General features: G+C 50.8%; 11 protein-coding genes across 11 annotated transcripts; 6 read left to right on the forward strand and 5 right to left on the reverse strand.

Moving 5' to 3' along the window:
* Positions 1-351: 351 nt before the first annotated feature.
* Positions 352-2,489, reverse strand: M436DRAFT_47906 (actin-like ATPase domain-containing protein; the record flags this gene model as incomplete). The annotated part of the gene is made up of 5 exons (XM_013571655.1): positions 352-684; positions 750-1,527; positions 1,586-2,188; positions 2,258-2,314; positions 2,365-2,489. 5 exons carry the CDS (start codon positions 2,487-2,489, stop codon positions 352-354), a joined length of 1,896 nt encoding a protein of 631 aa, XP_013427109.1.
* Positions 2,490-3,600: 1,111 nt separating this feature from the next.
* On the forward strand, positions 3,601-5,235 carry M436DRAFT_47708 (uncharacterized protein; the record flags this gene model as incomplete). Its single annotated transcript, XM_013571630.1, has 4 exons — positions 3,601-4,369; positions 4,420-4,632; positions 4,688-5,100; positions 5,155-5,235. The coding sequence occupies 4 exons, from the start codon at positions 3,601-3,603 to the stop codon at positions 5,233-5,235; spliced, it is 1,476 nt and encodes a 491-aa protein (XP_013427084.1).
* A 19-nt stretch (positions 5,236-5,254) lies between these two features.
* On the reverse strand, positions 5,255-6,264 carry M436DRAFT_82310 (uncharacterized protein; the record flags this gene model as incomplete). Its single annotated transcript, XM_013571844.1, has 2 exons — positions 5,255-5,603; positions 5,657-6,264. 2 exons carry the CDS (start codon positions 6,262-6,264, stop codon positions 5,255-5,257), a joined length of 957 nt encoding a protein of 318 aa, XP_013427298.1.
* A 460-nt stretch (positions 6,265-6,724) lies between these two features.
* Positions 6,725-7,762, reverse strand: M436DRAFT_82311 (RING finger domain protein; the record flags this gene model as incomplete). The annotated part of the gene is made up of 2 exons (XM_013571845.1): positions 6,725-6,835; positions 6,887-7,762. 2 exons carry the CDS (start codon positions 7,760-7,762, stop codon positions 6,725-6,727), a joined length of 987 nt encoding a protein of 328 aa, XP_013427299.1.
* A 421-nt stretch (positions 7,763-8,183) lies between these two features.
* Positions 8,184-9,178, forward strand: M436DRAFT_47246 (putative proteasome subunit alpha type-2; the record flags this gene model as incomplete). The annotated part of the gene is made up of 4 exons (XM_013571555.1): positions 8,184-8,227; positions 8,280-8,299; positions 8,351-8,401; positions 8,457-9,178. 4 exons carry the CDS (start codon positions 8,184-8,186, stop codon positions 9,176-9,178), a joined length of 837 nt encoding a protein of 278 aa, XP_013427009.1.
* A 364-nt stretch (positions 9,179-9,542) lies between these two features.
* M436DRAFT_73190 (GroES-like protein) lies at positions 9,543-10,697 on the reverse strand (the record flags this gene model as incomplete). The annotated part of the gene is made up of 2 exons (XM_013571846.1): positions 9,543-10,143; positions 10,216-10,697. 2 exons carry the CDS (start codon positions 10,695-10,697, stop codon positions 9,543-9,545), a joined length of 1,083 nt encoding a protein of 360 aa, XP_013427300.1.
* Positions 10,698-12,378: 1,681 nt separating this feature from the next.
* M436DRAFT_82314 (uncharacterized protein) lies at positions 12,379-13,347 on the forward strand (the record flags this gene model as incomplete). Its single annotated transcript, XM_013571847.1, has 2 exons — positions 12,379-12,756; positions 12,904-13,347. 2 exons carry the CDS (start codon positions 12,379-12,381, stop codon positions 13,345-13,347), a joined length of 822 nt encoding a protein of 273 aa, XP_013427301.1.
* A 722-nt stretch (positions 13,348-14,069) lies between these two features.
* On the forward strand, positions 14,070-15,203 carry M436DRAFT_47044 (GroES-like protein; the record flags this gene model as incomplete). Its single annotated transcript, XM_013571505.1, has 2 exons — positions 14,070-14,168; positions 14,229-15,203. 2 exons carry the CDS (start codon positions 14,070-14,072, stop codon positions 15,201-15,203), a joined length of 1,074 nt encoding a protein of 357 aa, XP_013426959.1.
* Positions 15,204-15,972: 769 nt separating this feature from the next.
* Positions 15,973-17,905, forward strand: M436DRAFT_73193 (RNI-like protein; the record flags this gene model as incomplete). The annotated part of the gene is made up of 2 exons (XM_013571848.1): positions 15,973-16,010; positions 16,063-17,905. 2 exons carry the CDS (start codon positions 15,973-15,975, stop codon positions 17,903-17,905), a joined length of 1,881 nt encoding a protein of 626 aa, XP_013427302.1.
* A 1,508-nt stretch (positions 17,906-19,413) lies between these two features.
* M436DRAFT_47134 (aquaporin-like protein) lies at positions 19,414-20,850 on the forward strand (the record flags this gene model as incomplete). The annotated part of the gene is made up of 1 exon (XM_013571526.1): positions 19,414-20,850. One exon carries the CDS (start codon positions 19,414-19,416, stop codon positions 20,848-20,850), a length of 1,437 nt encoding a protein of 478 aa, XP_013426980.1.
* Positions 20,851-21,370: 520 nt separating this feature from the next.
* M436DRAFT_82318 (uncharacterized protein) lies at positions 21,371-23,192 on the reverse strand (the record flags this gene model as incomplete). Its single annotated transcript, XM_013571849.1, has 5 exons — positions 21,371-22,062; positions 22,119-22,616; positions 22,666-22,812; positions 22,867-23,003; positions 23,053-23,192. The coding sequence occupies 5 exons, from the start codon at positions 23,190-23,192 to the stop codon at positions 21,371-21,373; spliced, it is 1,614 nt and encodes a 537-aa protein (XP_013427303.1).
* Between the last annotated feature and the right edge of the window lie 364 nt (positions 23,193-23,556).

A 23,556-nucleotide genomic window follows, 5' to 3' on the forward strand; every position in this document is an offset into this window, starting at 1 on the left:
TTCGTCAAGCCGGTTCTTGGTATAACGCCACTGGAAGATGACTGCACCTTGTTTGTGATCCTGCAGGCTCGAATCGTAAAGGTCCTCGCCTCCGAGTCACGCCCACCACGTACACGTCTTAGATATGAGGAATCAGTTCAGCACCGAGTATTTGTTTGATAGTGCTCTCCGTCAACTCTGATCCCAGAAACCATTGAGCAGACAACCTTGTTGAAACCACTGCGAGCCAAAGTCCCAGAATCGAGACCGACCCAGATGGGCCCTGCCATTTTGACACAGAAAGAATTCAGGAGTATCATCTACCATCATCTCCGCCTCCTTTTTTCCTCTCCTCTTCTATCATCATCATCATCAATGGAACTCCGCCTGCACAACCCCATACCCCACGCCCCCCACCCTCAACTCAAACACCAAATCCGCACTGAGTATCCTCATGACCAACTCAAAGTCCAGATTCAAAAACTCCTGCCCTTTGCTCGTTTTGAGCTTCGTAAACAGCTCTTCAGGGACTGCAGCAAGATCAGTGCGCAATGTACACACTGTAGACAGAGTTTTTGTGCGCGAAGAGGGAGCAGAATCAGAACCACAGGCGATGAGTTCGTCTTCGACAAGCAGAGATTGTTGGGGTCGGAAGTTGCGTGTGTAGTGGAAGGATATCGGGGTGGAGGGGGATATAGCAGTGCCCTATGACGAGAAGTCAGTGAGTTGGCAAAAGAGGGTAGAGCAGAGAGAGAGAGAGAGAGAATTACCTTTGAAATGTGCCATTGCATGCGATCCGACACCATCCAGCGCTCCCACAATGGCGACCAATAGCGATCGGCGATGTCGTGTTTCGTCTCGTCGTAGACCGTGGCGTATGAAGTACCATAGTGCAATCTGCTGCGGCGAGAGGAAACCATGCTGTCGTCCAAGCCTCTGATCACCGCACCCCTGACTACAGCCGTCCAGGCATACAATGGTTGAATGACTTCCACAGGCGGAAACTCGACATGCCGCCCCTGCACCAACGCCTCCTCAGTCTCTGAATACTCAGGCGGCGCTATCGGCCTCGGACTGTTGAAATGCACCTTCAACCTATTGTAAAGATGATTTGACTGTCCAAAGCCGCCAACCAGAATAATGCCCGAGACCACATCGCCCTTTGCTCTAATCCCATTGACTTGCCCCTCCAACAACTTGACCACCTCCTGAATCACGGGTTCGAAAATCTGCTTGACCTGCTCAGCTTCCAGAACCATAAAGCCTGAATCTACACCCGCTTCCTCATCATCAGGTAAGCCCGGAAACGGCACATTGACTTCTGTATCCTCGTCTTCGTTGTAATTGCGTTTGACGAATTCTTCAAAGTATTTTAGTCCCATCATCCAGGTTTTTGGCTTTTTGGTGCGCATGAGGGTGTAGGCGTCTGACCCTAGTCGATCCTTGACGTGTTCTTCGAAGCGATAGTTCAGGAATGCTGATCCGCAGAGGCCGCCGGTGCCTACTGCGCTTTCTTCAACTCGTAAGGGAGAGAGATTGGTGATTTTGCTGTTTTCTGCATGTTAGCATATGATCTTTGTTCTCGATTATTAAAGGCAGAACAAACTAGGCGATCAAATCCACAGTACCGCCTCCAGCATCGCAGATGACAAAGTTATCCCCAACCTTGAGATTTTGCGGTTGCACGGTTTTGAGTGCATGCAACATAGCAGCTTCGGGCTCACTGATCAATCTCAGTTCATGTTTACTCCCCATACCCGCCTTTTCCGCTGCCTGCAACGTTGCGTTTTTCGCAGAATCAGACCATACAGCGGGAACCGTGAGTACGAATTCCACTTTTGTGATTGCCATAAAAGTCTCTCCGTATCGTCTGTTTAGCGTTTCCATGGTATGTGTGTATATTTGTTGCAGATAATCGCTCACTGCATCCATGACTGTGCGATCACAGGATCGTAGATGGGCGGCTGTGTCCAGTGGACTGACGAAATGCGGCAGTTTTTGGTTTCGGTCGAGGAAGAGCTTTATGCAGCGGAGACGGGGTTCTTCGGGTTTGAATTGGAAGCCCCATTTTATGCGGGAGATGGTGGGTTTGGAGCCGCCGCCTTGCTCGGGGGTGAGTGTGGTGTTTGCGGTAGCAGGTGAGTCGGCGACTTCGTAGGCGATTTCGGTGGGGACTTTGTCGGAGGTTATGCCATTGCCTCCAGGCCATCTTTTTTTTTCGTGCTCTTGTCAGATTTGCTTCGCTAGTGGAATGAAATTGTGGTCGTATCTTGCTCACGTCTTGATGATTTCGATGTCGTCTGGGGTCGCGCTGTATGCTGCTGCTACACTGAAGCTTGTTAGCAGCGTCTGGCGATGCAGATGATGCAGGAGGTCTCGACTCACCCGGAGTATGTAGTGCCAAAGTCCACTCCAACGATGATTCTATCTGACGTGACTTGGATGTGGTTGTTCGGATCGCCATTGACTACCGGCGTCGGAGCTGAGAAGTTGACCTTGGGTCCAGCCATTGAGGTGAAGGTGCTTCTATGATCTAGTTGAGGAGGGTGAGTGTCACTGGCAGTCAGTCACAGATGGTAGATATCCAGTAGCAGCGGAGGAGAATAAGAGACAAGTCAACAAGTCAGTCGGCAAGAGCTAGGATCAGCGAGAAAGACGACGGGAAGAGTGGAGGTAAAGTTGGTATTATGACAAGCACTGTCGGAGAAGGAGACTACCTCAATTGTCAGAAGCTCCACGAAAGAGACAAGGAGCCGCCCGAACACATGCAGCCAGCCCAATGTCAGCTGCAAACCCGCGGTACAGTCAGTGACAGGCCAGAGCCCTGCATCCAGAGAAGCCCGACTCGGCAGAGCTGAAAGAGAGCTGCGGTCGAGGCTGCACTGTCCAGCGCCTCATCCAACTCAAGCAGCGCCAGCAGTGTTTGCAAAGAGTGCCATTCGGGTCAACGACAAACTTTACCCCCTTGTCCGAGTCCGAAACTCAAGGTTGATACAAACATATGGCCTCGTCCCGTCGTGGTCAGACAGCTCTTCCCATCCGGACTTGCCCCGCAGTCAGATTGGCTTGTCTCGGACATTTTGTCGTCGATCATTGCTGCTTTCGGCTTTCCTGGAGGAGAGCCGCAGCTTTCGGATTCGTCTTTCTGTCGACAGCATCATCAATTCTTGGCTGCGTGGTCCTCTTCATCTATAGCCTGATGTGTTGTGCATGTAGATGGTCATATCTTACATGCGCTTGCAACAGAAGCTGTCCGTGTTCGAAAGATCAATGACTCGAGACAATGGGGAGTTACTGTCGAGACAAGCAAGAAGCTTCGATGTTTCAGCTCATACCACTCGAGTCTGGCTGAAACTTGCCTCACTATGGTCGCCTCACGCGGCTATGATTTGGAAACAGCACCCGAAAATACTTTTAGGAGTCGAGTATATCAGTGAACAAGCGGGAGAAGCGGCTGAGTGGTCGCGCCCGAGCTAAGGCTGCCCATCAGAGGCATCAGGAATGTAAGCTTTTCCCCTTGTACATCTGCCACTTCGTGCCTTACTCCAATACATGTGAACGTTACCGTCCCTCTCGCTCGTCTTCGAGCTTACTGCCTCTTCAATCAACAACACATCCACCATGGCACGAACAGAAACCCCCAAAAAGCGAGTTTCCAATCTCGTCGGCCGCTTCGAACAACTAGCCCAATCATCACCAGTCCAAGAACTTTCCAATCGAGCATCGCCAACATCACCACTTGCACCATCCCACCACATCGACAAGAAATGGCTATCCTACGATCGAAGAACGCTATCTCTGTCTTCAATGCCCAGTGCACCCTGTCTCTCCGTAAAACTAGAACGAGAACTCACTCGCAACGCAAAACTGCGCATCGAGATTGAAGAACTGCGAAGTCGGTGCACAGAAAGCGACGATGTGTTGAGTATACTATCTCAGCGGCTGGAGGAAGGCACTGAGCTGCAAGCATCCCTGCACATCCAGACGTCAGGTTTGCAGACAAAAGTCGATAGATTGGCAGACAAACTTGCCAGAAGAGATAAAATTCAGAAGGCAGAGTATGAGCGCAGGATAGTAGCAGTAGCGAACGAACGCGATATGCTGGCCTCAAAACTACGGATGGCCGACGCAAGTGTTGAACGAGCTCGGGTCTTGCAAGAGGTTGTCGAGACAGCAGACGAGAGAGCCAGGATCGCGGATGAGAAGGCGCAGATCGCCAGTAATCGGATATTGACATTACGGAAGCAGTTACTGGAACTCAAGAAGGATACTGCTGCTCGATCTGGGACTTCAGCGGATGTCAGCGATCGGGATATCCTTGATATGATGAACAAACTTAACCACCTCGTTCAAAATTGGTGTGTTAGCAGCTTTCGGAAGATAAAGATTGGTATGTGTGCCCGGAAACTTTGTATCCGAGTATATGCTGACATGTTCCAGATCCACGCAGGATGGTCTGTAGGTTCGAAAAGATAGCGGCTCTGCAGAAAGCAAAGTCCTTACGAAAACTTTATGCTACCTTCGACACAAGCATCAAGATCTTCACCTTCCAAGCTACAGTATTACACCTTCTTATGCCAATCTTCGACGCGCATTTCTTTGGACTACCGGAAGAACTGAGAGGGTTAGACTCTGCCGCTTGGGAAATGGAATGTATGTTTTCTCGATTGATATTTCTGTCTACCCTCGCTGACTGGTTGTCTCCTAGCACTGACTACAGCCTTCAATGAATGGAGAGCAATGACATACGACCTTTTACGGAACGGCGATGAAGAGATGAAAAAGCGATGTCAAGCCTCTCAAGCGAAAGCGCAGACACAAATAGTAGAGCAAATCTGCAAGACGATGTCAGCACTGACCGGAACAGTCATCTTGGAAGAGCAGAAACGCACTCTGGATGCACTAGTTGAGCATGCTGTCACATTATCCCAGCTTTTGGGGAGCCAGCGGGCTATGTATCGGTGTTTTCTGCCACAAGCTAACGAACAAGGCGTTCTCAAGTTCGAGATCAGCGCGATGGAGAATCTGATGGACGAGCGGGGGAGCGAAGATGTTGCAAAGGATGTTAGATGCGTAGTATCTCCAGCTTTGATCAAGCAAGGAGGCGAAAGAGGCGAAAAGGTGAGGCGGCCCTACTGTGTTACTAAAATGAAGTTTGCTGACTCTGGTGGGCAGATGGAAGTGGAGAACGTTCTCGTCAAAGCCAAAGTCATTTGTGTTGAAGAAGACTTGGACGATGACAGTCCCGTGGACTGAGCTTCTGGTGTTTCCAGCCTTACAAGGTGTTTTCCCTCTGGCGCAGGCCCACCATTCTTGGGTTACGAGCGACAGGCGTGGAGTACGAGGGTACATGGCGTTTGGGTACTTTCTTTGCATGTGCTAGGGCAGCAGTGTCAAGAGTCTTCTCGGCCTCGAGCACAAGATTGTCGGCGCTGGTAGCGTCTGCTACGATGGAGCGGAGGCGGATGAATATAGCATCAAGGAAGATGTCAAGGAGAAGATACATGTTGTGCTCTGGCTCCTGACGATGAAGTTGGATGAAAGGCATGTAGACGTATTCATCGTAGAGCGTAGCCATGCGACGGAAGATCTTCGATTCGACATCAGTTGGTTTGTGTAGTCCACTGTTGTTTATGTCAGCCTGTGTTGTTTGATAGTATGTCGATGCGCTGCTCACTCGATGATGTCGACCCATCTGACGACTTCCTCCAAGGCAACCCCATCTGCCAGATCGTGGCCGGAGAGCTGCTCTTTTGCTGAGATTGCAGTATCGAGTTTCTGTGCAAGCTTCTCAAGGACCACATCCAGGAAATCGCAGATGTCCAGCGCAATGTTTTCGACATCGCGCGCGACATCGCCTCTGAGAATGTGCGAAGAGGGAAAGAGCTGACGCGAGATGTAAAGGAACATTCTCACCATGGCCAACAGCCTGCCTTTCAAGAACTGGTCAAGGTCGGAAGTACGAATCAAACGCATCAATCTATCAGGCAGAAGATCGACTTTCGAAGAGGAGACAGATGAAGTTGGTGTGAGGACGACCAGTGCATTGCGTCGAGGAATGCGAGTGGTTGAGTCCTGTCTTGCAGAGTCGTCAAGATAGTAGGAAGGGATCCATTGGATGGTCGAGTCGAGTGCGTCTGCATGAATGAAAGGCCCACTGCTGATGGTCGAGATAGATCCTGTGGTACTGCTTGAAGGAGTCCTGATTGGAGGAAAGACCGAGCTGAGCGGAGACGACGAGGTTGTGCCAGTACGCGAGTGCAATGATGAGATGGAGCGTGGCATCTCTTTTGCATGCGCAGGTCTGCTGCTGTGGAAGAGCAGAGCAAGTGGTGGACAAAGAGATCAAAACGAAAGGTTGCGCTTTCCTGTTGCGGAGGACGACAAAGAGGCAGGAGCGACCACCACGTCAAACGAGCCACTGAGGGAAACAAACGATCAGGAGTTTTGTGAAGATTGTAATATTGCAATGAGTGAAGTGTCAAGAGATGTATCAATCTCGTCGAAGCCATCCCGCCATGATATTTCGTTGCCGACGGCGGATCAGCTACCTTTTAAACAAGTTGACAATTGCCCACAAGTCACCACCCGAGTGAACAAGACGTTCGGTTCGGGTAGTATACGACCTGAAAAGCGTTCAATCTCCGCAAGTAGACTCGATCACCACGCCACTGAATCGTTTTCACCAAGAGGTGAAATCGGAGGCATGACAACTTTAAAGAAGTGCGGGTTCTCAACATCAAAATTACTGATCATCATCATCCCCATCGTCGTCTACACCAGGAACGTCCATGACACGTTCTGATGCAGCGGCAAGAGCACGACGACTCCAAGCTCGGACACCTTTCCAGACGGCCTGATATAAGGGTTAGTAAAGATCATGGACAGCGAAGAATGGTGAACATACCCAGATAAAGGTGAAAATTCCGACAGCTACAGCGATCCAGCTGATCTGAGCCATCCTGTCTCGACCAGTGGTGCGACCCCCGACCGAGGTGCGCATATTGTACATTTGCCATGGACTCAGCGTGAACAGAAACTTTGCAAATCCAACCAAGCCCAAGGAGGCAAACCCTTTGATGAAATGCTCGGTCCATGTAACAGGCTCGTCTGTAGGCAGCAAGGGTTGAGAACCATGAGCGATCGTGTCGTAAGGATCGAGATAGAGATTGATGATGGGATCAGCCACATAACCTAGAGTGAATGAGGCGACGATAAAGATGGCCACGGTAAGCAGAATCTGGGCGGCCGTACTACTGATCCAGTGTGCCCAGTTCATTCGTTCTAGACGATATTTGTACCTACATGTTGGGCACTGCCAGTAGTTACGTTTTGCGGCAGGATTCTGCAGACGCCAGGCTTGCAGACAATGCTCGTGGACATATTTCTGACTGCCCTTGCACAGGCAAGGGCGAAGTAGACGACCGCCGTCTGCGTCCTCGTATGTGACGCTTGGCCTAGAGCGTAAGAAGCCTGGTAATGAATCTGATGGCGGGTGGTATGTGGGTAATACAGTCTCCAGACAGATGCGACAAGTGCGTGGGTTGTAATGACGTTCGCGCTGTTGTTGTCCGCCAGAAGCTGTCGAGGATGGTGGTGGTGGTTGGGGCGGGGTTTGGTGGTCCTCTTGGTCTGAGTGATGCTGTGCTTCCTTGTCGGAGTAAGAATAGGTCTGAGAGGAATCCGGTTTGGTCTCTTCTTCAACATGATGGTTGTCCCAGGCACCGGGCAAGTCCTCGGACCAAGTCCATGATGCAGGGTCAATCGACGAGGATGAAGCCATGGTGCTCAAAGGATACTCAGGTGCCAGTGGTGTTTGGGCTGCAGTGCAAGGCAGGGGCGCCAGCGGTCATGATCAAATAGAGGAGTTGAAGAGGCCAGCTGGTGTTTATGCGCTTGTGACGGCTTGTCAGAGGGAAAAGCTTCTTCTTCTGTCGAGGCACCAATGTTTGCGGAAGAAGAGGAAAGAACCAGGCCTTGGCGGTTTTGGTGGGCCCGAGCTTCCTTCGGGTAGCGCGTCACTGAGCGAGCGCCTGCGCTATGGGCCAGAGAGCAGCAGCAGCAGCTCCATACAAACCATCCAAGCACAGTCGCATCTGTTCCTGTCGTTTCGCCGTCCATCCTCTCTCTGATTGCAGCTCCATCCATCTCTCTGCAGTCTCGTCCCCTCACTCTTCCATCTTCGCCACACATCTTCTCACATCATGGCCGATCGCTACTCGTTCTCGCTCACCACCTTCTCCCCCAGGTACTGTTCACCCTATACCGCTTGCGCAAGCCTTATGCTGACTTTCGTCTAGCGGAAAGCTGGTACAGATTGGTACGCCCAAGTAGCTCGCAGCCAACAAGATCCTCGCTCACATTCGCTCAGAATATGCTCTCAACGCCGTCAACCAAGGTGTCACCGCCCTAGGCATCAAAGGTCCGCACACTTGAGCACTCTATCATCCCATCTCAATAATGACTCCCCCTCTTAGCCACCAACGGTATCGTCCTCGCTACCGAAAAGAAATCATCCTCGCCCCTCATCGATGCCGCCTCCGGAAGCAAGATCTCCCTCATCACCCCCAACATCGGAACCGTCTACGCCGGCATGGGTCCCGACTACCGCATCCTCGTCGACAAGGCTCGCAAGGTCTCACACACAAACTACAAGCGTGTCTACAACGAATATCCCCCTACTCGCATTCTAGTCCAGGACGTTGCTCGTGTCATGCAAGAGGCTACCCAGTCAGGTGGCGTGCGGCCATATGGTGTCAGTTTGTTGGTTGCCGGATGGGACGACGGTATTGAGCCCGAGACTGAGGCTGCCGATGCTGGTGATGATGCGGAAAAGAAGGCCATCAAGGGAAAGACTGGCGGTATCCTCAAGGGTGGTCCTTCGTTGTACCAAGTCGATCCCAGCGGTTCCTACTTCCCCTGGAAGGCCACCGCCATCGGCAAGAGCGCCACCTCGGCAAAGACTTTCTTGGAGAAGCGCTACACAGACGGTCTCGAGCTTGAAGACGCCATTCACATTGCTCTGCTCACACTCAAGGAGACTATCGAGGGTGAGATGAACGGTGACACCATCGAGATTGGTATCGTTGGTGCTCCTGCTGATCACCTGCTCGGCGTTGAGGGTGTCGAGGGCGCTCAAGGTCCTCGTTTCAGAAAGCTCAGCTCGCAAGAGATTGAGGATTACCTGACGAGTTTGTAGACGGTAGCATGCACTGGCCTGGCGTTTTATATCAAATTTTTCTACACATTGACGAGGGACGGCTCTGTATACTAACATTTGGCTGTGGGTATACCGGCCAGAACGACATTTGCTTTTTTGTCCACTTTCCTGTTGCATGTTCACTGAGTGACTTGTATTCATTCCAGCCACTGACTTGACAGCATTCAGCTCAATTTTCGTATCGAGGTACGCATACACACAAGTTGCAGTGTTCACGAAGTCTGATCATGAAGGCAGCGATTGTCTTGTTGAGGTGTGCGTTCCAAGTGCCTAGCTGATCAAGCTACAATAGATACCAATTCGTTCATCCAAAAGGTTCATTACAACATCAGCATCACCACACCTACTGCAAGTCCAATACAACTCTTCCCTGGATCTTACCCTTGTCCATCTCTTCAAAGATACCAGTCAAATCCTCCATCTTTGCAGTTCTGAAATGCGTCTTGATGATTCCTCTGGCAGCCAAATCCAGCGTCTCGATAGCCTCCTTCCTGTTTCCAACCGCTGACCCGACCACTCTCTGTTCCTTTGCCACCATCACCTGCGGGAAACAAGTAGCAATAGGCTGCAACTCACCCTCAGGCAACCCCACACAAACCAACGTACCACCAAACTTGAGCAACTGCATGCCAGAAGCATACGCACCATTCGCCGCCGTCAACACCAAAACGGCTTGAGCACCAAGCCCACCGGTCAGTGCTTGTACATCAGCAGCAACGTCTTTGGAGGTAGTGTGATCGATGAAGTGCTCGGCGCCGGATTCGAGAACCAGGTCTTTCTTGCTGCCGTGGTCGATGCCGATGATGCGCATGCCCATGCCGCGAGCACCCATTTGTGTGGCAATGTGGCCGAGGCCGCCACCTGCACCGAGGAGAACGACAAAATCGCCTGACTGAGCGGTGGATTTGCGGAAGGCGGAGTAGACTGTTACGCCTGCGCAGAGCCTTTGTTTTGCCAAACGTCAGTACCTGACTCGAAGGTGAAACGGCAAGAGGGAGCAGAGGGAGGGAACTTACATGGGGGCAGCAGCTGCAGAGTCAAGCTCATCAGGGATGGGAGTAACGTAATCCGCAGGTCCCAGCACATATTGCTGATAAGTACCTGGCGTATAGTAACCCGACACCTTCTGATTGAAACACACACCATCATGCCCACTCAAACAAGCAGGACACCCACCACAAATCCCACTGATCCACTTGACACCAACCCTCTGACCTACTTTCACCGCAGCATTTTCAGTGCCAGGACCCATGGCAACGATTTTGCCTACGCCCTCGTGACCACCGACTTGGCCTGGTTGGGTGGGATGAGGGAGTGCTTTCCAGGAGTTTGTCATGATGCCCATGTCGCTGTGACAAACGCCTGAATGGGTGAGGTTGATAAGGACTTCGCCGGGTCCTGGGGTGGGTGTGTCGAGTTCGACGATTTTTGTGCTGATCGAGCCTGGGTTGTCGTAGATGACTGCTTTGTACTTCTTGGGGATTTCGGGAGAGGACATTTTTGAGGATGTTGCTGAGATCTTTGACTGTGAGATTGTGGGTCTAGGTATACAGGGTGCTTGAAAAGCTGTGAGAAGTATGCTTGAGCTCTCGAGGTATAGAGAAAAGAAGTCGAGATGGCTGTCAAATGCGAGCGAACTACTGCAGGTAGATAAGCATGAGCTCCAAGCATCAACGATCCTTGTCTCTTTTGGGTGACGACTGCCTTCTCCTCATTCTTTGCATCCTTCGCCGAGGCACAATCGCAAGACGAGGTTGATCTGTTGTTTGGCTGTTATGGAGATAAGTTCGATAGTGGGGCAAGTTGCGGGGTAAGATGGCTGAAAGGTGGCTGCTTAGGGAGGGGCATGCGGAGATGGGGAATGGTCAGACGATGTGATTATGCTTTTCGTTCATGTAAACCGCGGCAGAGGGATAGGACAGCTACGAGAGACGGTTCTATGAACTTGGAGTGTGTTCGTTGCTTGATTTGCCGGGATGGGAATTATCTGCTGCTCGGTATAAAACTTTCAATTGCCGAAGCTACCTATCCAGAACCACCAGATAGACAATGGAACAGACATGTATCCCACAGGGGAAGAGAACAACCTCGTTATAGAAGAAAACAGCATTTGCTGAGTTGAAGGCTATGACGAGATAGATCCTACAATACATCGCATCTCGATGGAGACTATAAATCCCTCGGGACTGCTGTGCACTTTTATAGCTGACCACGTTACAAACTCGAGCACAGATGAGGCTGCCTTTGAGGACTTGTAGTATCTCATCCATTGTTGAATGTCCTTACACGCAATGGCTCGATTCTCAATTATTTACGGATCCTGGCGGACCTGCTGTGTGTCATGATATTGTCTTTTTGGTCATCAAATTGGACTTTTATAATGCTCTTTGACGAGCGCAGCTTTTCGTTGTTTGGGTGCTTGCTTCTTCTGGTTTCTCTTGAACTTCTTGATTGAAGAAGGTCGGTCGTTTGCTCTGGTCTCTGACTCCTGCGCTAATGCTCTTGAGTGTAACGACACGGAAGCTGCATCGGCGAACATCTCGTACCATTCGTGCTCCTCGATGTATCTCACAAAGCAATAAGACTCGGAGGTTGCTTCCAGGTACGGCCAGAACTCTTTGATGCATACATCATCTCGCGACCATGGTACAATGATACATGTCGAATATATGCGAGTTGAGGAGGCTTCCTGCCATACGAGCTCTTTACACGATGCAGCGTTGATAGCTTTTCATGCCGACCCTGGTGGATGCACGCGTCGGGTTTGCTCTGTTTGCAGGCGGGGCTTCAGAATCTATAAAGCTCGCCACCCGGTGCGTTCAACCCAGCCTTTTTCTCTCCATGAAAGTTTATAACAACCAGAAAATTTGACTTGATCACCCTATACACCGTGGGTTATTGAGCTGAACATCTGGTGAGAGGAAATTTCTGGACATATTAAGAAGCGACGCTCCAACCTATTGGGCTTTGTCTCCCGTTATTGTTCGACAACTCATCAATTCCACTCTTGTCTCTTCAGTTCGTCGCGATGAACTGATTGTGAGGCCGAGTCCACGTGACGATGGCTTCATTTCTGCCAGACGTTCAGAGACCCTGGATACTCCCTCCCTCATTGTACATACCTACCTACGATATCGAAAACGAAGAACACGTTGTCACCTAAACACTACTTGCCACTCATGGACTCAGTCGCGTCGTCATCGTCGTCTTCGGACCCGCCTACTAAAAAGCCTTTTCCCTTCTTCGAACTACCCTCGGAACTGCGCATCAAGATATACCAATACGTGCTGTTCATTGAGCACGGAAAGGGTGTCGTAGATCTGGAACGAGATAATGACAGAAGAATTGCCCCACGTTTGACATGCTTCCGCGCATCTCGGCGCATGCATGATGAGGCCTACCCAATCTTCTATGGCTCGCCACAGCAGCCTTTCAGACTGTTCCCAATCGGTGGAAATGTGTACAAGACCAAGAAGCCTTTGCTTGAGCTTCTTACGCCAACTTACCGCGCCGTCATCAACACAATTGAGTTGCGCCTGGGACCAGGATGGGAAAGAGTAAGTCCAGCGCGACCCCTCGCACCTTGTGAAAGAACCCCATCTCCTTCTTTGTGTTGAAACAGTATGAAGTGCCTTGTGCAATGCCTATAATTCTATACTCGAGCTCGTATGTCGGTGCAGAGTGCTAACAACCATCTGTCTCAGGTCCCCAAATGCTGGCATACCGGCCCTTCACTAGGTCTCACCGATTGCGTCTCCGTCCGCACGCTCAAAATCAACGTTCAAGTAGATCCAACCGATGCGTACTTCAAGGGACATCATGGAAAAGGCAATGACCAATACACATACATGAACCTCTGCGTTGGCTGGTTGAAGGACATTCTGGAGCAAGCGCCCAGCATTTGCAATGTCGAGATTGACGCATGGGAAGGAGTAGCCCTCGATTCACCAATGCTCAATGCACTCGCTACGGTTGTTCTCAGCGCCGACAAAAAGTTGAGCTGGGGTCCTGACAGACTGAAGGAGATTGAGAAGCAGAGGCTACACAAGGCGCGCTGGGGTGTATCATGTGGGATGCAATCTTTGGACGAGCTGGAGGACCTCATGACGGCCATGGTCATAGGAAGTGAACGAAGCAGCACATACTGATGCTGAGCATATGGGTTTGAGACAGCGACAGGCGTAAGGCGAATGGGCATAATTCTCATCATCATCATCATCATCAACGGCATTAGCATCCACAGCATTCTAGTCAATCAATCGGTCCACATTCGCTCTTGCCAAACCATGACAGCCAGCCCCAGTGTTTCTCCAAACAGTGTCCGGCACCGGCAACGACCTTATCCCAGATACGAGCAGACACGGCTTACAAAGCTGTTGGGCATTTTTCGCGAGTCGTGAGTGACACAACGGCAAGCGGTGAACGTCATGGACACCGTGCGCCTATCGCCACATTTCGAGAGAACGCCTTCATTCCTCATGTCTGTCTCATTGTGTTGCACATCAGTCGCGCAATGGCATGGCCAAAGAGGACTGGAACGTAGTCACTATCCAGTGAGAGCCTGCGGCAGTTTGCTACAGCGAAAAAGCCTTTGTCAGCCAGATAAGCAGAAAATACCAAACATGATGTCAGGCCGGAGTTAAGTCTTGAAACATGCTACAACCGCCGGCCGAAATTCGAAAAAGATGGCATTTGGAAGGGCATGGAGCATGGAGCAAGATAAACTTTCTAATCTCGAATCGGTTGCCTGTCAATATATAGCAATCGCTGTTTCCCTCAGTTACTTGTTGTTCTTTACTCCTCTCCTACTTCCTCTTTATTCCTCCATCTATTTCCCTCTCTCAAACAACAACACCACACATCACACATCATGTCTACTGAGCAGATCCCCGAGAAGTTCTCTGGCTGGTTGGGCCACGAGCCTGAGGCCGCCAAGGGCAAGATGGTCTGGGGCGAGTTCGAGCCCAAGGTGAGTTTTGGTCAATTCCAATATTGATGCTTGATAACATGGACTAACACACCATGACAGACCTTCGAGGAGACCGACGTCGATATCAAGATTTCTCACTGCGGTATCTGCGGTTCCGACATTCACATGCTTTCCTCCGGATGGGGCCCTACTCCCTACCCTTGCTGCGTTGGCCACGAGATTGTCGGCAAGGCTGTCCGTGTTGGCAAGGAGGTCAAGAACATCAAGGTCGGCGACCGTGTCGGTGTCGGTGCCCAGGCCCAGTCTTGCCTCGAGTGCGTTGACTGCAAGGCTGGCAACATGACCTACTGCAAGAAGGCCGTCAACACCTACGGCTCCGTCTACCCCAACGGCAAGGACAAGTCGTACGGTGGTTACTCCAACTACAACCGCACCCACGGTGCTTTCGTCGTCAAGATTCCCGAGGGGATCGAATCTGCCGATGCTGCTCCCATGCTCTGCGGTGGTGTCACCGTCTACTCTCCTCTAGTCCGCAACGGCTGTGGTCCCGGCAAGACTGTTGGTATCGTCGGTGTTGGTGGTCTCGGCCACTTCGGTGTCCTCTTCGCCAAGGCTCTCGGTGCTGACCGCGTTGTTGGTATTTCCCGCAAGAACGACAAGCGCGACGACGTCCTCAAGCTCGGTGCCGACAAGTACATCGCCACTGCTGAGGACAAGGACTGGGCCGCTGAGAACGCCCGTACCCTCGACCTGATCATCTGCACTGTTTCCAGCGAGAAGATGCCCATGACCGAGTACCTTTCCCTCTTGAAGGTTGGTGGTACTTTCATCCAGGTCGGTGCTCCCGACGGTGGCAACCTTCCCCCAATCAACGCCTTCACCCTCATCACCAATGGCATCAAGGTTGGTGGATCTCTCATTGGTACCCCTCAGGAGATCGAGGAAATGCTTGAGCTTGCGGCTTCCAAGTCGATCAAGCCATGGATTGAGGTGCGCAGGATGTCTGATGCCAACCAGGCCATCATCGACTTCGAGAAGGGTCTGCCCCGTTACAGATTCGTCCTTGAGAACTAAGGATGTTCTCTGTTGTTTGGAGCTTGCTTGCTTGGTACCCTTATGAAAAAGTCCTGTTTAACGAATACCCCTACATCATAGACTTATAGACAGTAGTACGCTACGAATTGCATTGGCTCTCGATCAGATTATCTTTTCTTGCTTTCCGTTTTTGTGCATTGTTGATGGGCTTCTATGGAACCAACCATGCTTGGCAGACAGTTGTGAATACTGATATACTGCACGTGAAGTCAAGCCATCTTCCACAGACGAGATGATGTGAACCAAATATTGAATGTGATATATCGGGATGAATGTCGTGTAGTGATGCTGGCGTTACGATAAAACCTTACTTCGTAAAATCACGAGCGGCAATGTGCAGCCTGTTCCAGTACATCTATGCATGTAATATCGTACTATGAGGGAACGTATCGTAAGGACAATATGCCGTGTTCATTGTCGCCATTAAACAGAGCTGGTCGCAAAAGATCTGTCTCATTGACACAAAGACAAGGTCCCCCGCTCGACGAAAACGCGGAGTTAACAGAAGAACCCCGACGCCACCCTCGCGTCTGCCTGGCAGGTACAGCTTTCTTTTCTGTTCGCGTACGGAAGCAAGTCCTGTGTCACAACACTCTCTTTCACTTCCTGACAGCTGGCTGCTCTGGTCTCTCGGTCCACAACTCTTTCACCTTTCACGCTTCAGCTCTCACACTCTTTGTCCTTTCCAATCGATCGACCATCACACACGCCTCTCACACCACTCTTCTCTCATACAGCACACAACACCATGTCCGGAAGACGCAATGGCAACCGCATCCGTGGCCCGTCAGTATTACTGCGAATACAGTCCTTTAATTCGGCAACTAACTATGCTCAGACAATCTGCCTTGACCGACTTCTTATCTTCACACAACATCTCAGCACAACAAATCCGCGATGACTACGAACGCCGCGTGCGCGAAGCCGCTCAGCAAGAAAATGCCGGCGAAGGCACCTCCAACACCCCTCTACCACCCACCGACCCAGACGCCGACGCCGCAGCCGCCCTAGCCGCAACAGAAGCCGCAGAAGCAGCAGAGGAAAAGTCCAGGAAGCGCAAGAGAAAGGAAGAGGCTGCCATTGAGAAGATCAAGAAAGCAAGAGGAGCCAAGGGTGGAAAGAAAAAGAAGAAGCCGGTCAACAGCGATGACGAGGACGACGAGGACTTTGACATTGGCAATGCCATGTATGTCAAGGCTCCTCCCATGCCTGGTCAATTCGAGAACTGCGAGATCTGCAGCAAGCGTTTTACTGTCACGCCATACAGCAAGAGCGGTCCTGAAGGAGGTCTGGTCTGCACACCTTGTGGTAAAGAGCTAGCCAAAGACGGAGATGCAGCAGCAGGAAAGAAGGCAAGAAAGCCCCCAGCTGGAAGAAAGAGACGTCAGGTCGAGAGTGAGCGCTTGAACGGTATCGCTGTTGGTGGAGCAAAGTCGTTGCAGCAGCTTTGCATTGAAAAGGTCGCACAGTATCACGAAGACGTCGATGAGCTCGGCGAATTGCCAGAGCCTGTCATGCTGCGACTGGCTGAGATCTTCGCAAAGAAGCGTGTCCTAAACCCAAAGACGCTCAAGCTCTTCGTACGACCAGACTCGGATGCTGTGTGCATCCACGACGCTGCATACCTGGAAGTCGAAGATTACCAGGGCATCTGCGCCGTGGCTCCTGGACTCCAGAAGCTCGTCATCCGCAATGCTTGTCAGCTCAAGGATGAGGTTATTGAGTACATGATGGAGAAGTGCGACTCGATCAACTTCATCCAGTTCTATGCCGCCAACTTGGTGTCGGATGACATGTGGCGCAAGCTCTTCCAGCGATACGGCAAGCAGCTCAGAGCAGTCAAACTATCATGGCTGGATGCTTCGTTCAACGACGACACTGTCAAGGAACTGGTTGAGAACTGCCCTGATCTTGTCCGTCTCAAGCTCAAGCTATGCCGCAAGCTCACTGAAGAGTCCATCATCGCTCTTGCTGGTCTGACCAATCTGGAACGTCTTTCGTTGCAGACTGGTGTCCAGCCATCTCCCGAGTCTGTCATCAATCTCATCAAGTCTGTCGGTCCTAAGTTGCGTACTCTCTCTTTCGAAGACTTCCTTGATCTCGACGATGCAGTTCTCGCACAAATCAAGGAGTCTTGTAACCAGCTGGAGAAGTTCCGTCTGCAAATGAACGATGTCGCTAGTGATGCTGCCTACGCCAACCTCTTCACCAATTGGAAGAACCCACCTCTCACCTTTGCTGACTTCAGCGGAACTCGCGATGTCGACAACAACAACCCCAAAGGACCTGAAGAAGCTATCGGGCTCGCTTCTGCCGGTTTCAAGGCTCTGATGGCACACTCTGGATCAGCTCTTCGTACTCTAGACATCGCCTCTTGCCGCCACATCAGTCTGGAAGCCTTCCTCGATGTGTTTGGCAGCGGCACCAAGTACTCCAATCTCGAGACGATCAATATCAGTTTCTGCAGCGCCGCTGATACATCTGTGGTTGCCGGCATCTTCCAGAGTTGTCCTTCCATCAAGAGGGTCATCACATTCGGATGCTTCGATGTCACTGATGTCGTCGTGCCTCGTGGTATTGCACTCATCGGAGCACCAAAGGCTCAAGATGCCATCGAGCAGATTGGTACCGGTATCGACGTTGCTGAGGCTTTGGGTCGCATGATCGATGTCGGTGCCTAGAGTACCTGGTCATAACCTACTTTCTCATGATTTTCCTTTGTTTCTTTCTCAGTAATGTTCTATTAGCATGGAGTTTCAGTTTCCCCGGAGGGTTCTCAATGATATCAAGGGAGCTTGCTGCAGAGGCAGTTTAGGAGGCTTCGACACAGAAAAGCCGTACAAGGCGTTTACAAAATAGTGATTCTCTTTTTCTCACAAAAGTCATACAGTATATTAGAGACCCGTGTGTTTCAGATGTTCTATTTATCTCTAGCCGTGACAGCCGTGATCAACATTTGTGCAATCAAGTAGACATTTTTCTATCTCCGAGATAGCCGGGCTGATTGACACGAGCTATGAAGAGTGAGGACGACTGCAGAGAGTAATGTCGATGCGAGCAAGCAACGATGATACCTCTCTACGATCTCATTCGTCCTTGCTACATGAGTATCACGCACAGAAACAATTCTATAGGGTTTGACAGGTTGTTGATATTTCGGCGAACATGTTCGAGAAAAGATCGTCTCTACGTCATCAAAGCTTGTTCCTGCCGATCAGGGTCCACACGGGCTTCTTGCTTTCGCAACTCGCACTGTCTTCAAACCGATATTGAGCGGTGTCATCTTCTATGACTCCTGTTTGAGTTCTTGAAGTTGTTCTGCTTGAACAGCAAAATCGAACAAGAACCTACCTATAAGTTGAAGTGGTGATACACTGGTCGCACATCATGAGATGAAAATGCCAAAGGATCAGAAATCTCCTGATTGATAGCGGAGTTTTGGCTTCTTCCTTCTGCTATTTATGTTCGGATGGGGCGGATCCGTTATACACGCGTCCGAAAGGATGAAGGGGCTCAACCTATCGAAGGCGATATTGCATACGTGATTAGGGCAACTTCGTGTATAGTATCTTCCTATCTCCTTCTTCCCTGATGTTTCTTTCATGCTACGCTTTCTGCTGCCACATTCTCTTGAATCTAGGCACTGGTATCTCTTTTTCCTAGATCCGTGTTCAGGGCTTCGTTTGATGAGAACTATTCCGATCGGTAACCATGGATCGCACGTCTGCTGATCAAGGCCGTCGTGGGCGAGCTACTGTACGTCCATGGTAGTCTCTCTCATGCAATTGCTAACATCGAATAGTCCTCCATCCAACAAGATACCTTTGACGTGACATCTCCAAGTGCAGAAAACAGCAATGAAGAACCTCTTCCTAATCAATTCGTCAACCGAGCCCGAACCTGGAACCTGGCCGAGCAGTCTCCGAACGGCGGCATTCGTCGTCGCGGCACCACAACTTCCTTCCGACCCCAGAACCGTTCTCTAGTCCGCAGAGCCACTGGATTGAGCTTAGGAAATGACGAGCAATTCAGTCTTGCCGGACCTCAGGACATGGTCGCTGTTGCAAGTCAGCATTTGCCATATGTCGACCCTGGCTATGCGCAACTGAATCCAGCGTACACGCAGCCAATGCATGCAAAGCCAGTATGGAGTTTAGCGAAACCTTTACCCAGAGTGGTGAGACCGGGCATGGTGCCCACAGCCAGCGAAATCGATACCATCCACAATCAACAAGGAGATACCGAGATCACGGAGGGGGATGTGGAGCAAGGGCCAGAACCTACTCTACGCCTCAATCGTGTATCGTCAAAACTCCAAGCTGTGAGAGCAGAACGCGAAAGAAGGTTTGTGGAAGGCAGATCTGGGTCTAAGAAGATCGGACGAGCAAGAGCAGATTCTTCATCCTCTCTGCAATCGCAAACCCAGCAACTACGACGGGAGAATAGCGCGCAACAAGGAAGCACCGTCGACGTCCTCCCTGATGTAGCCGAAGAGCACGAACCCACCGATCACGAGCAATTCCCAGAATACACCGAGCAGGACGCACCCTTCGATGCAACCCCCTCCTACCGCCCAACCTACGAATTCGACGACTCCTTCTCCGCAAAAACAGCTCTGGACAACCCACCCTCGGACGACGAATTGACACTAACCCACAACGCCGCCCTCGAAGAAGAAGTCTACAACGCCCACACCCACTGGAGCGTCCTCCGCCACCGCTTCCGCCACTCGCTAGCAGAATCTCTAGCTTGCTTTGTTCAACTCACTCTTGGATTTTCCGCAGACCTAGCAATCACCCTCGGGGGTGCCTCAGCGAACAATGCAATCTATGGATCTCTGGCTTGGGGCTTCGCAACCATGACTGGCATTTATATTGCCGGTGGGCCCTCGGGTGCACATTTGAATCCAGTGATTACGATTGTGTTGTACATCTACCGCGGGTTTCCGAAAAAGCATATTGGAAGTTATGTTGCTGCGCAGTTTTTGGGTGCGTTGGCGGCGGGCTTTGTGAGTTGGGCGGTCTTTTCGTCACAGATCGATACATACATAGCAAGTCCGGCGCGAGGAACTACGGAGAAGGAAGCGACGCAGACGGTTTTGAATGCGTTTGTCACTGGTCTGAGAAACGACAATGTCACATTGGCTTGCGGATACTTTTCGGAGTTTGTGGCGACAGCGTTTCTGGCGCTGATCGTTCTTGCACTCGGTGACGATACGAATGCACCCCCTGGCGCCGGCACTACTGCTCTCATCCTTGGTTTCGTCATCTGTGTCATATTGCAAGCCTTTGGATCCAACACCGGCGCAGCTATAAACCCCACTCGCGACCTCGGCCCCAGGATAGCGTTATGGATATTGGGGTATCCAGTGGACCTACTCTGGAAGGGTAATTGGTGGCTCTGGGGTCCGTGGCTGGCATGTATTCCTGGAGGACTCGTGGGAGCGGCAATGTATGATATTTGTATCTTCGAAGGAGGAGAGTCGCCGGTCAATTATCCGAGGAAGAGAGTTTGGAGGGCTGGTCACAAGGCGAAGAAGAAGTGGGCGAAGAGGTTGAGTAGGCCTTTCAAAGGAAGGCTGGCGAGGAAGAAGAAGGGGCAAGAACAGGTGGAGCAGAAAGCGTAGTTTCTCTCCGGCTCTTTCCCGATACTAGATGTAGGATAGAGATAGATGTAGACTTCATAGATTATAGAGCCTATATTTGGCAGAATCATAGATAATAGACAGATAAGGTGGAAGCTTCTACATATCGTATTGTTATCCTCGGCTGTTACTGAAGAGTGCTCTGCGTCATGGAGTGAGCCTGATAGAGAGTATCCCAGGCTTGGCATCAGACAAAGCGTGACAGGATGATGCACATGATTGATGATGTCTGTATCTTCGCCAAGCAGATAGTGTGCCATGATACTCTCGGCGAAATGTCATCGAGTTCGAATGGCTCATGGATTCTATCAGGCATACCAAGGGTGTGTTCTGATGCCGAGATACCAAGATTTTTGGCGCCCAGAATGTAATGCAACAACATATGACCAATGACATTGCAGAAGTTTGCACGTTTCGTCGTACAGCTGCAAGATCTTGGATGATTCTGTGAGTTGATAGGGTGTTCAAAATACCGCTCAGAGACCATTCCCGTATGGCGGAATCAGCCTGATGCGGTTGGGCCGGTCGAACTTGTCGATCTGTCCAAAGCATCTCGTGAGGAGACGTGAGCAGGAGATGGCACTTCCAGAGTATCTCTGCGTGCTCGCGTCGTCATACTCGGACCAGCAACTGTAGTGGGAGATATTGCATCCTGACTGTCGACAGATCTTGCTCCTATAGAATCCGACCGTGGCCTTTGCAGCGCGTGACCTTGCGAGGATGGGATGGCTACCCGCATACTCGAAGCGCGACTGGCAGATCTTGATAAGCGTCCTGAGCTGTACAGTCGTTCTGTATTCGTCAATGCTGCGTCTCGGAACTCCTGACCAGGAATGGTGGGGTAGTTGTGGTAATCGCGTCGATAAGAAGGGTTGTCAAATCGACTTTGACCAGGAGTACCCATGTAGTCTCCGACCTTGTGCATGAATTCGGCCACTTTGCGTCGACCTCCTCTGTCGGCTGGGACAGTGCTAGCCATGCTTCGTTGGGTGTTGACATGTGTAAGGGCATTGGATTTTGTCCTGCTGTGGTTGGAATTGTGTGTCTCCGGTCGGACGCTACAATGGCAAGACGAGTTAGAGATGGATCCCGAGTCTATACCATCAGTCTCCGGGTTGGCAGACGTAGAAGTCAGATATACGACAAGACTTCCAGCCATGGCAATTCCGGTTCCCACTATCGGCGCCCATTGACCTGAATTGATTGTCAGAGACCGTCTAGATGTCAGGGTTCAAGAACAGGTTGCTTACCAATGCTAGCTATGGGTTCCGTCTGATACCTCACTTGATTGCTGAAGAGGTTGATCTCGCCGAGAATGAGAATAACCACTACGGCGATACCAAATATCGGTGCTTCGATGACATTCAAGAAGCGTTTGATCAAGTTGTTGATATCCTTGACCTTCTTCTCTTCTGGATCCTTCTCAGTCGGTACGCCATATCGTGATCTCCAATTGATCTCGAGAATTTTGTTCCACATGGAAATGAGTGTAAGAATAGCTGGGATGCAACACGCTGCACATAGAAGTGTCACAGTGCCGAATGTTAGTCGAGTCGGAGCTGGTATCACATAGATGTTATTTGCTGCGTCTTGACGCATTGGAGAGAATGGACCCAATTCTTCCGTACAGACTAAACCGCAGGTAGTGTTTCCGTAGTCGAAGTTTGCGAGAGATAGTAGACTCCCGTTATCTGACTTGCAGACATGAGTCTTGGTGCGGAAGAACTCAACAGCCAAGCTCAGCAGACCTAGGCGAGTGTCAGTATTCAGGTCAAATATGGGATGACCATCTCCTACCAGAAAGGATAAGACCTGTCCATAAGAAGATGATATTTCGGCCAGGGTCCAGAAAATACGTCTTTGAGTTTTTGACGGTCGCCGGAGCTGCTAAAATACCCAGAGAGCATAATTGGAATGCTCCGTAGATGTCCATATCTACAGCGCCTGAAAACAGCATTAGTGACGAGTCATTGTGGACTTGACGTCTCTTAAACTCACCATCTACATGCAGAGCTGCGAGTGTGATGCCATGGAGAGCAGCGACCGCAGGAAAGAGCAATACAGCAGCTAGACACGCATTCTTTATCCAATCTGCCTTTTTACCAAACACACATAGAACAACGAGGACATAGTAACTGGATTAATTAGTGTTGAGCTCCTGATGGATCAGTTCACGAAACTTACAGCACTCTTGAGCCTGGTCCATACTGTCCACTGACTGGCCACGCACATACAACATGCAATCCAAGATCCGAGCCGTCTGCTGTTGTCACGTTTCGTGCAAGTAGCGACCCAATCGAGAGTGTCGGTGTGACGGGCGGCATGTCCAAGAAGGGTGTCGCCGCCGAAGGAAGGCCGATAAGGTGTGGTTGAATGTCGGATAATTGCGCCGCCTATGACAGAAAGCTGTTACCTTAATCTCAAAGCTTGATGTCGTCCCCCAAGGACTTGGAAAACAGAAAGAAGATTATGTTCGTAACGATGTCTGAATGCCATCTTCGAATGAGGCGCTGCGCCTTCGGGGCGTGCAAGACATTCCCGGGTACCTAGGCATTTTTGTGGCTGCCCTTTTCTCTTGGGCTGGGAAGGATCATGGTGCCTCGCTGCTTGTCGAGTGAGGCTGAGGCGGCGGGGTCAACAGTCGATCCTTGACCGGTTTTCTGCAACACCACGTGCAACTGCAATCGC

This window comes from Aureobasidium namibiae (assembly GCF_000721765.1).
Source record: "Aureobasidium namibiae CBS 147.97 unplaced genomic scaffold scaffold_9, whole genome shotgun sequence".
Classification (NCBI taxonomy): Eukaryota; Fungi; Ascomycota; class Dothideomycetes; order Dothideales; family Saccotheciaceae; genus Aureobasidium; species Aureobasidium namibiae.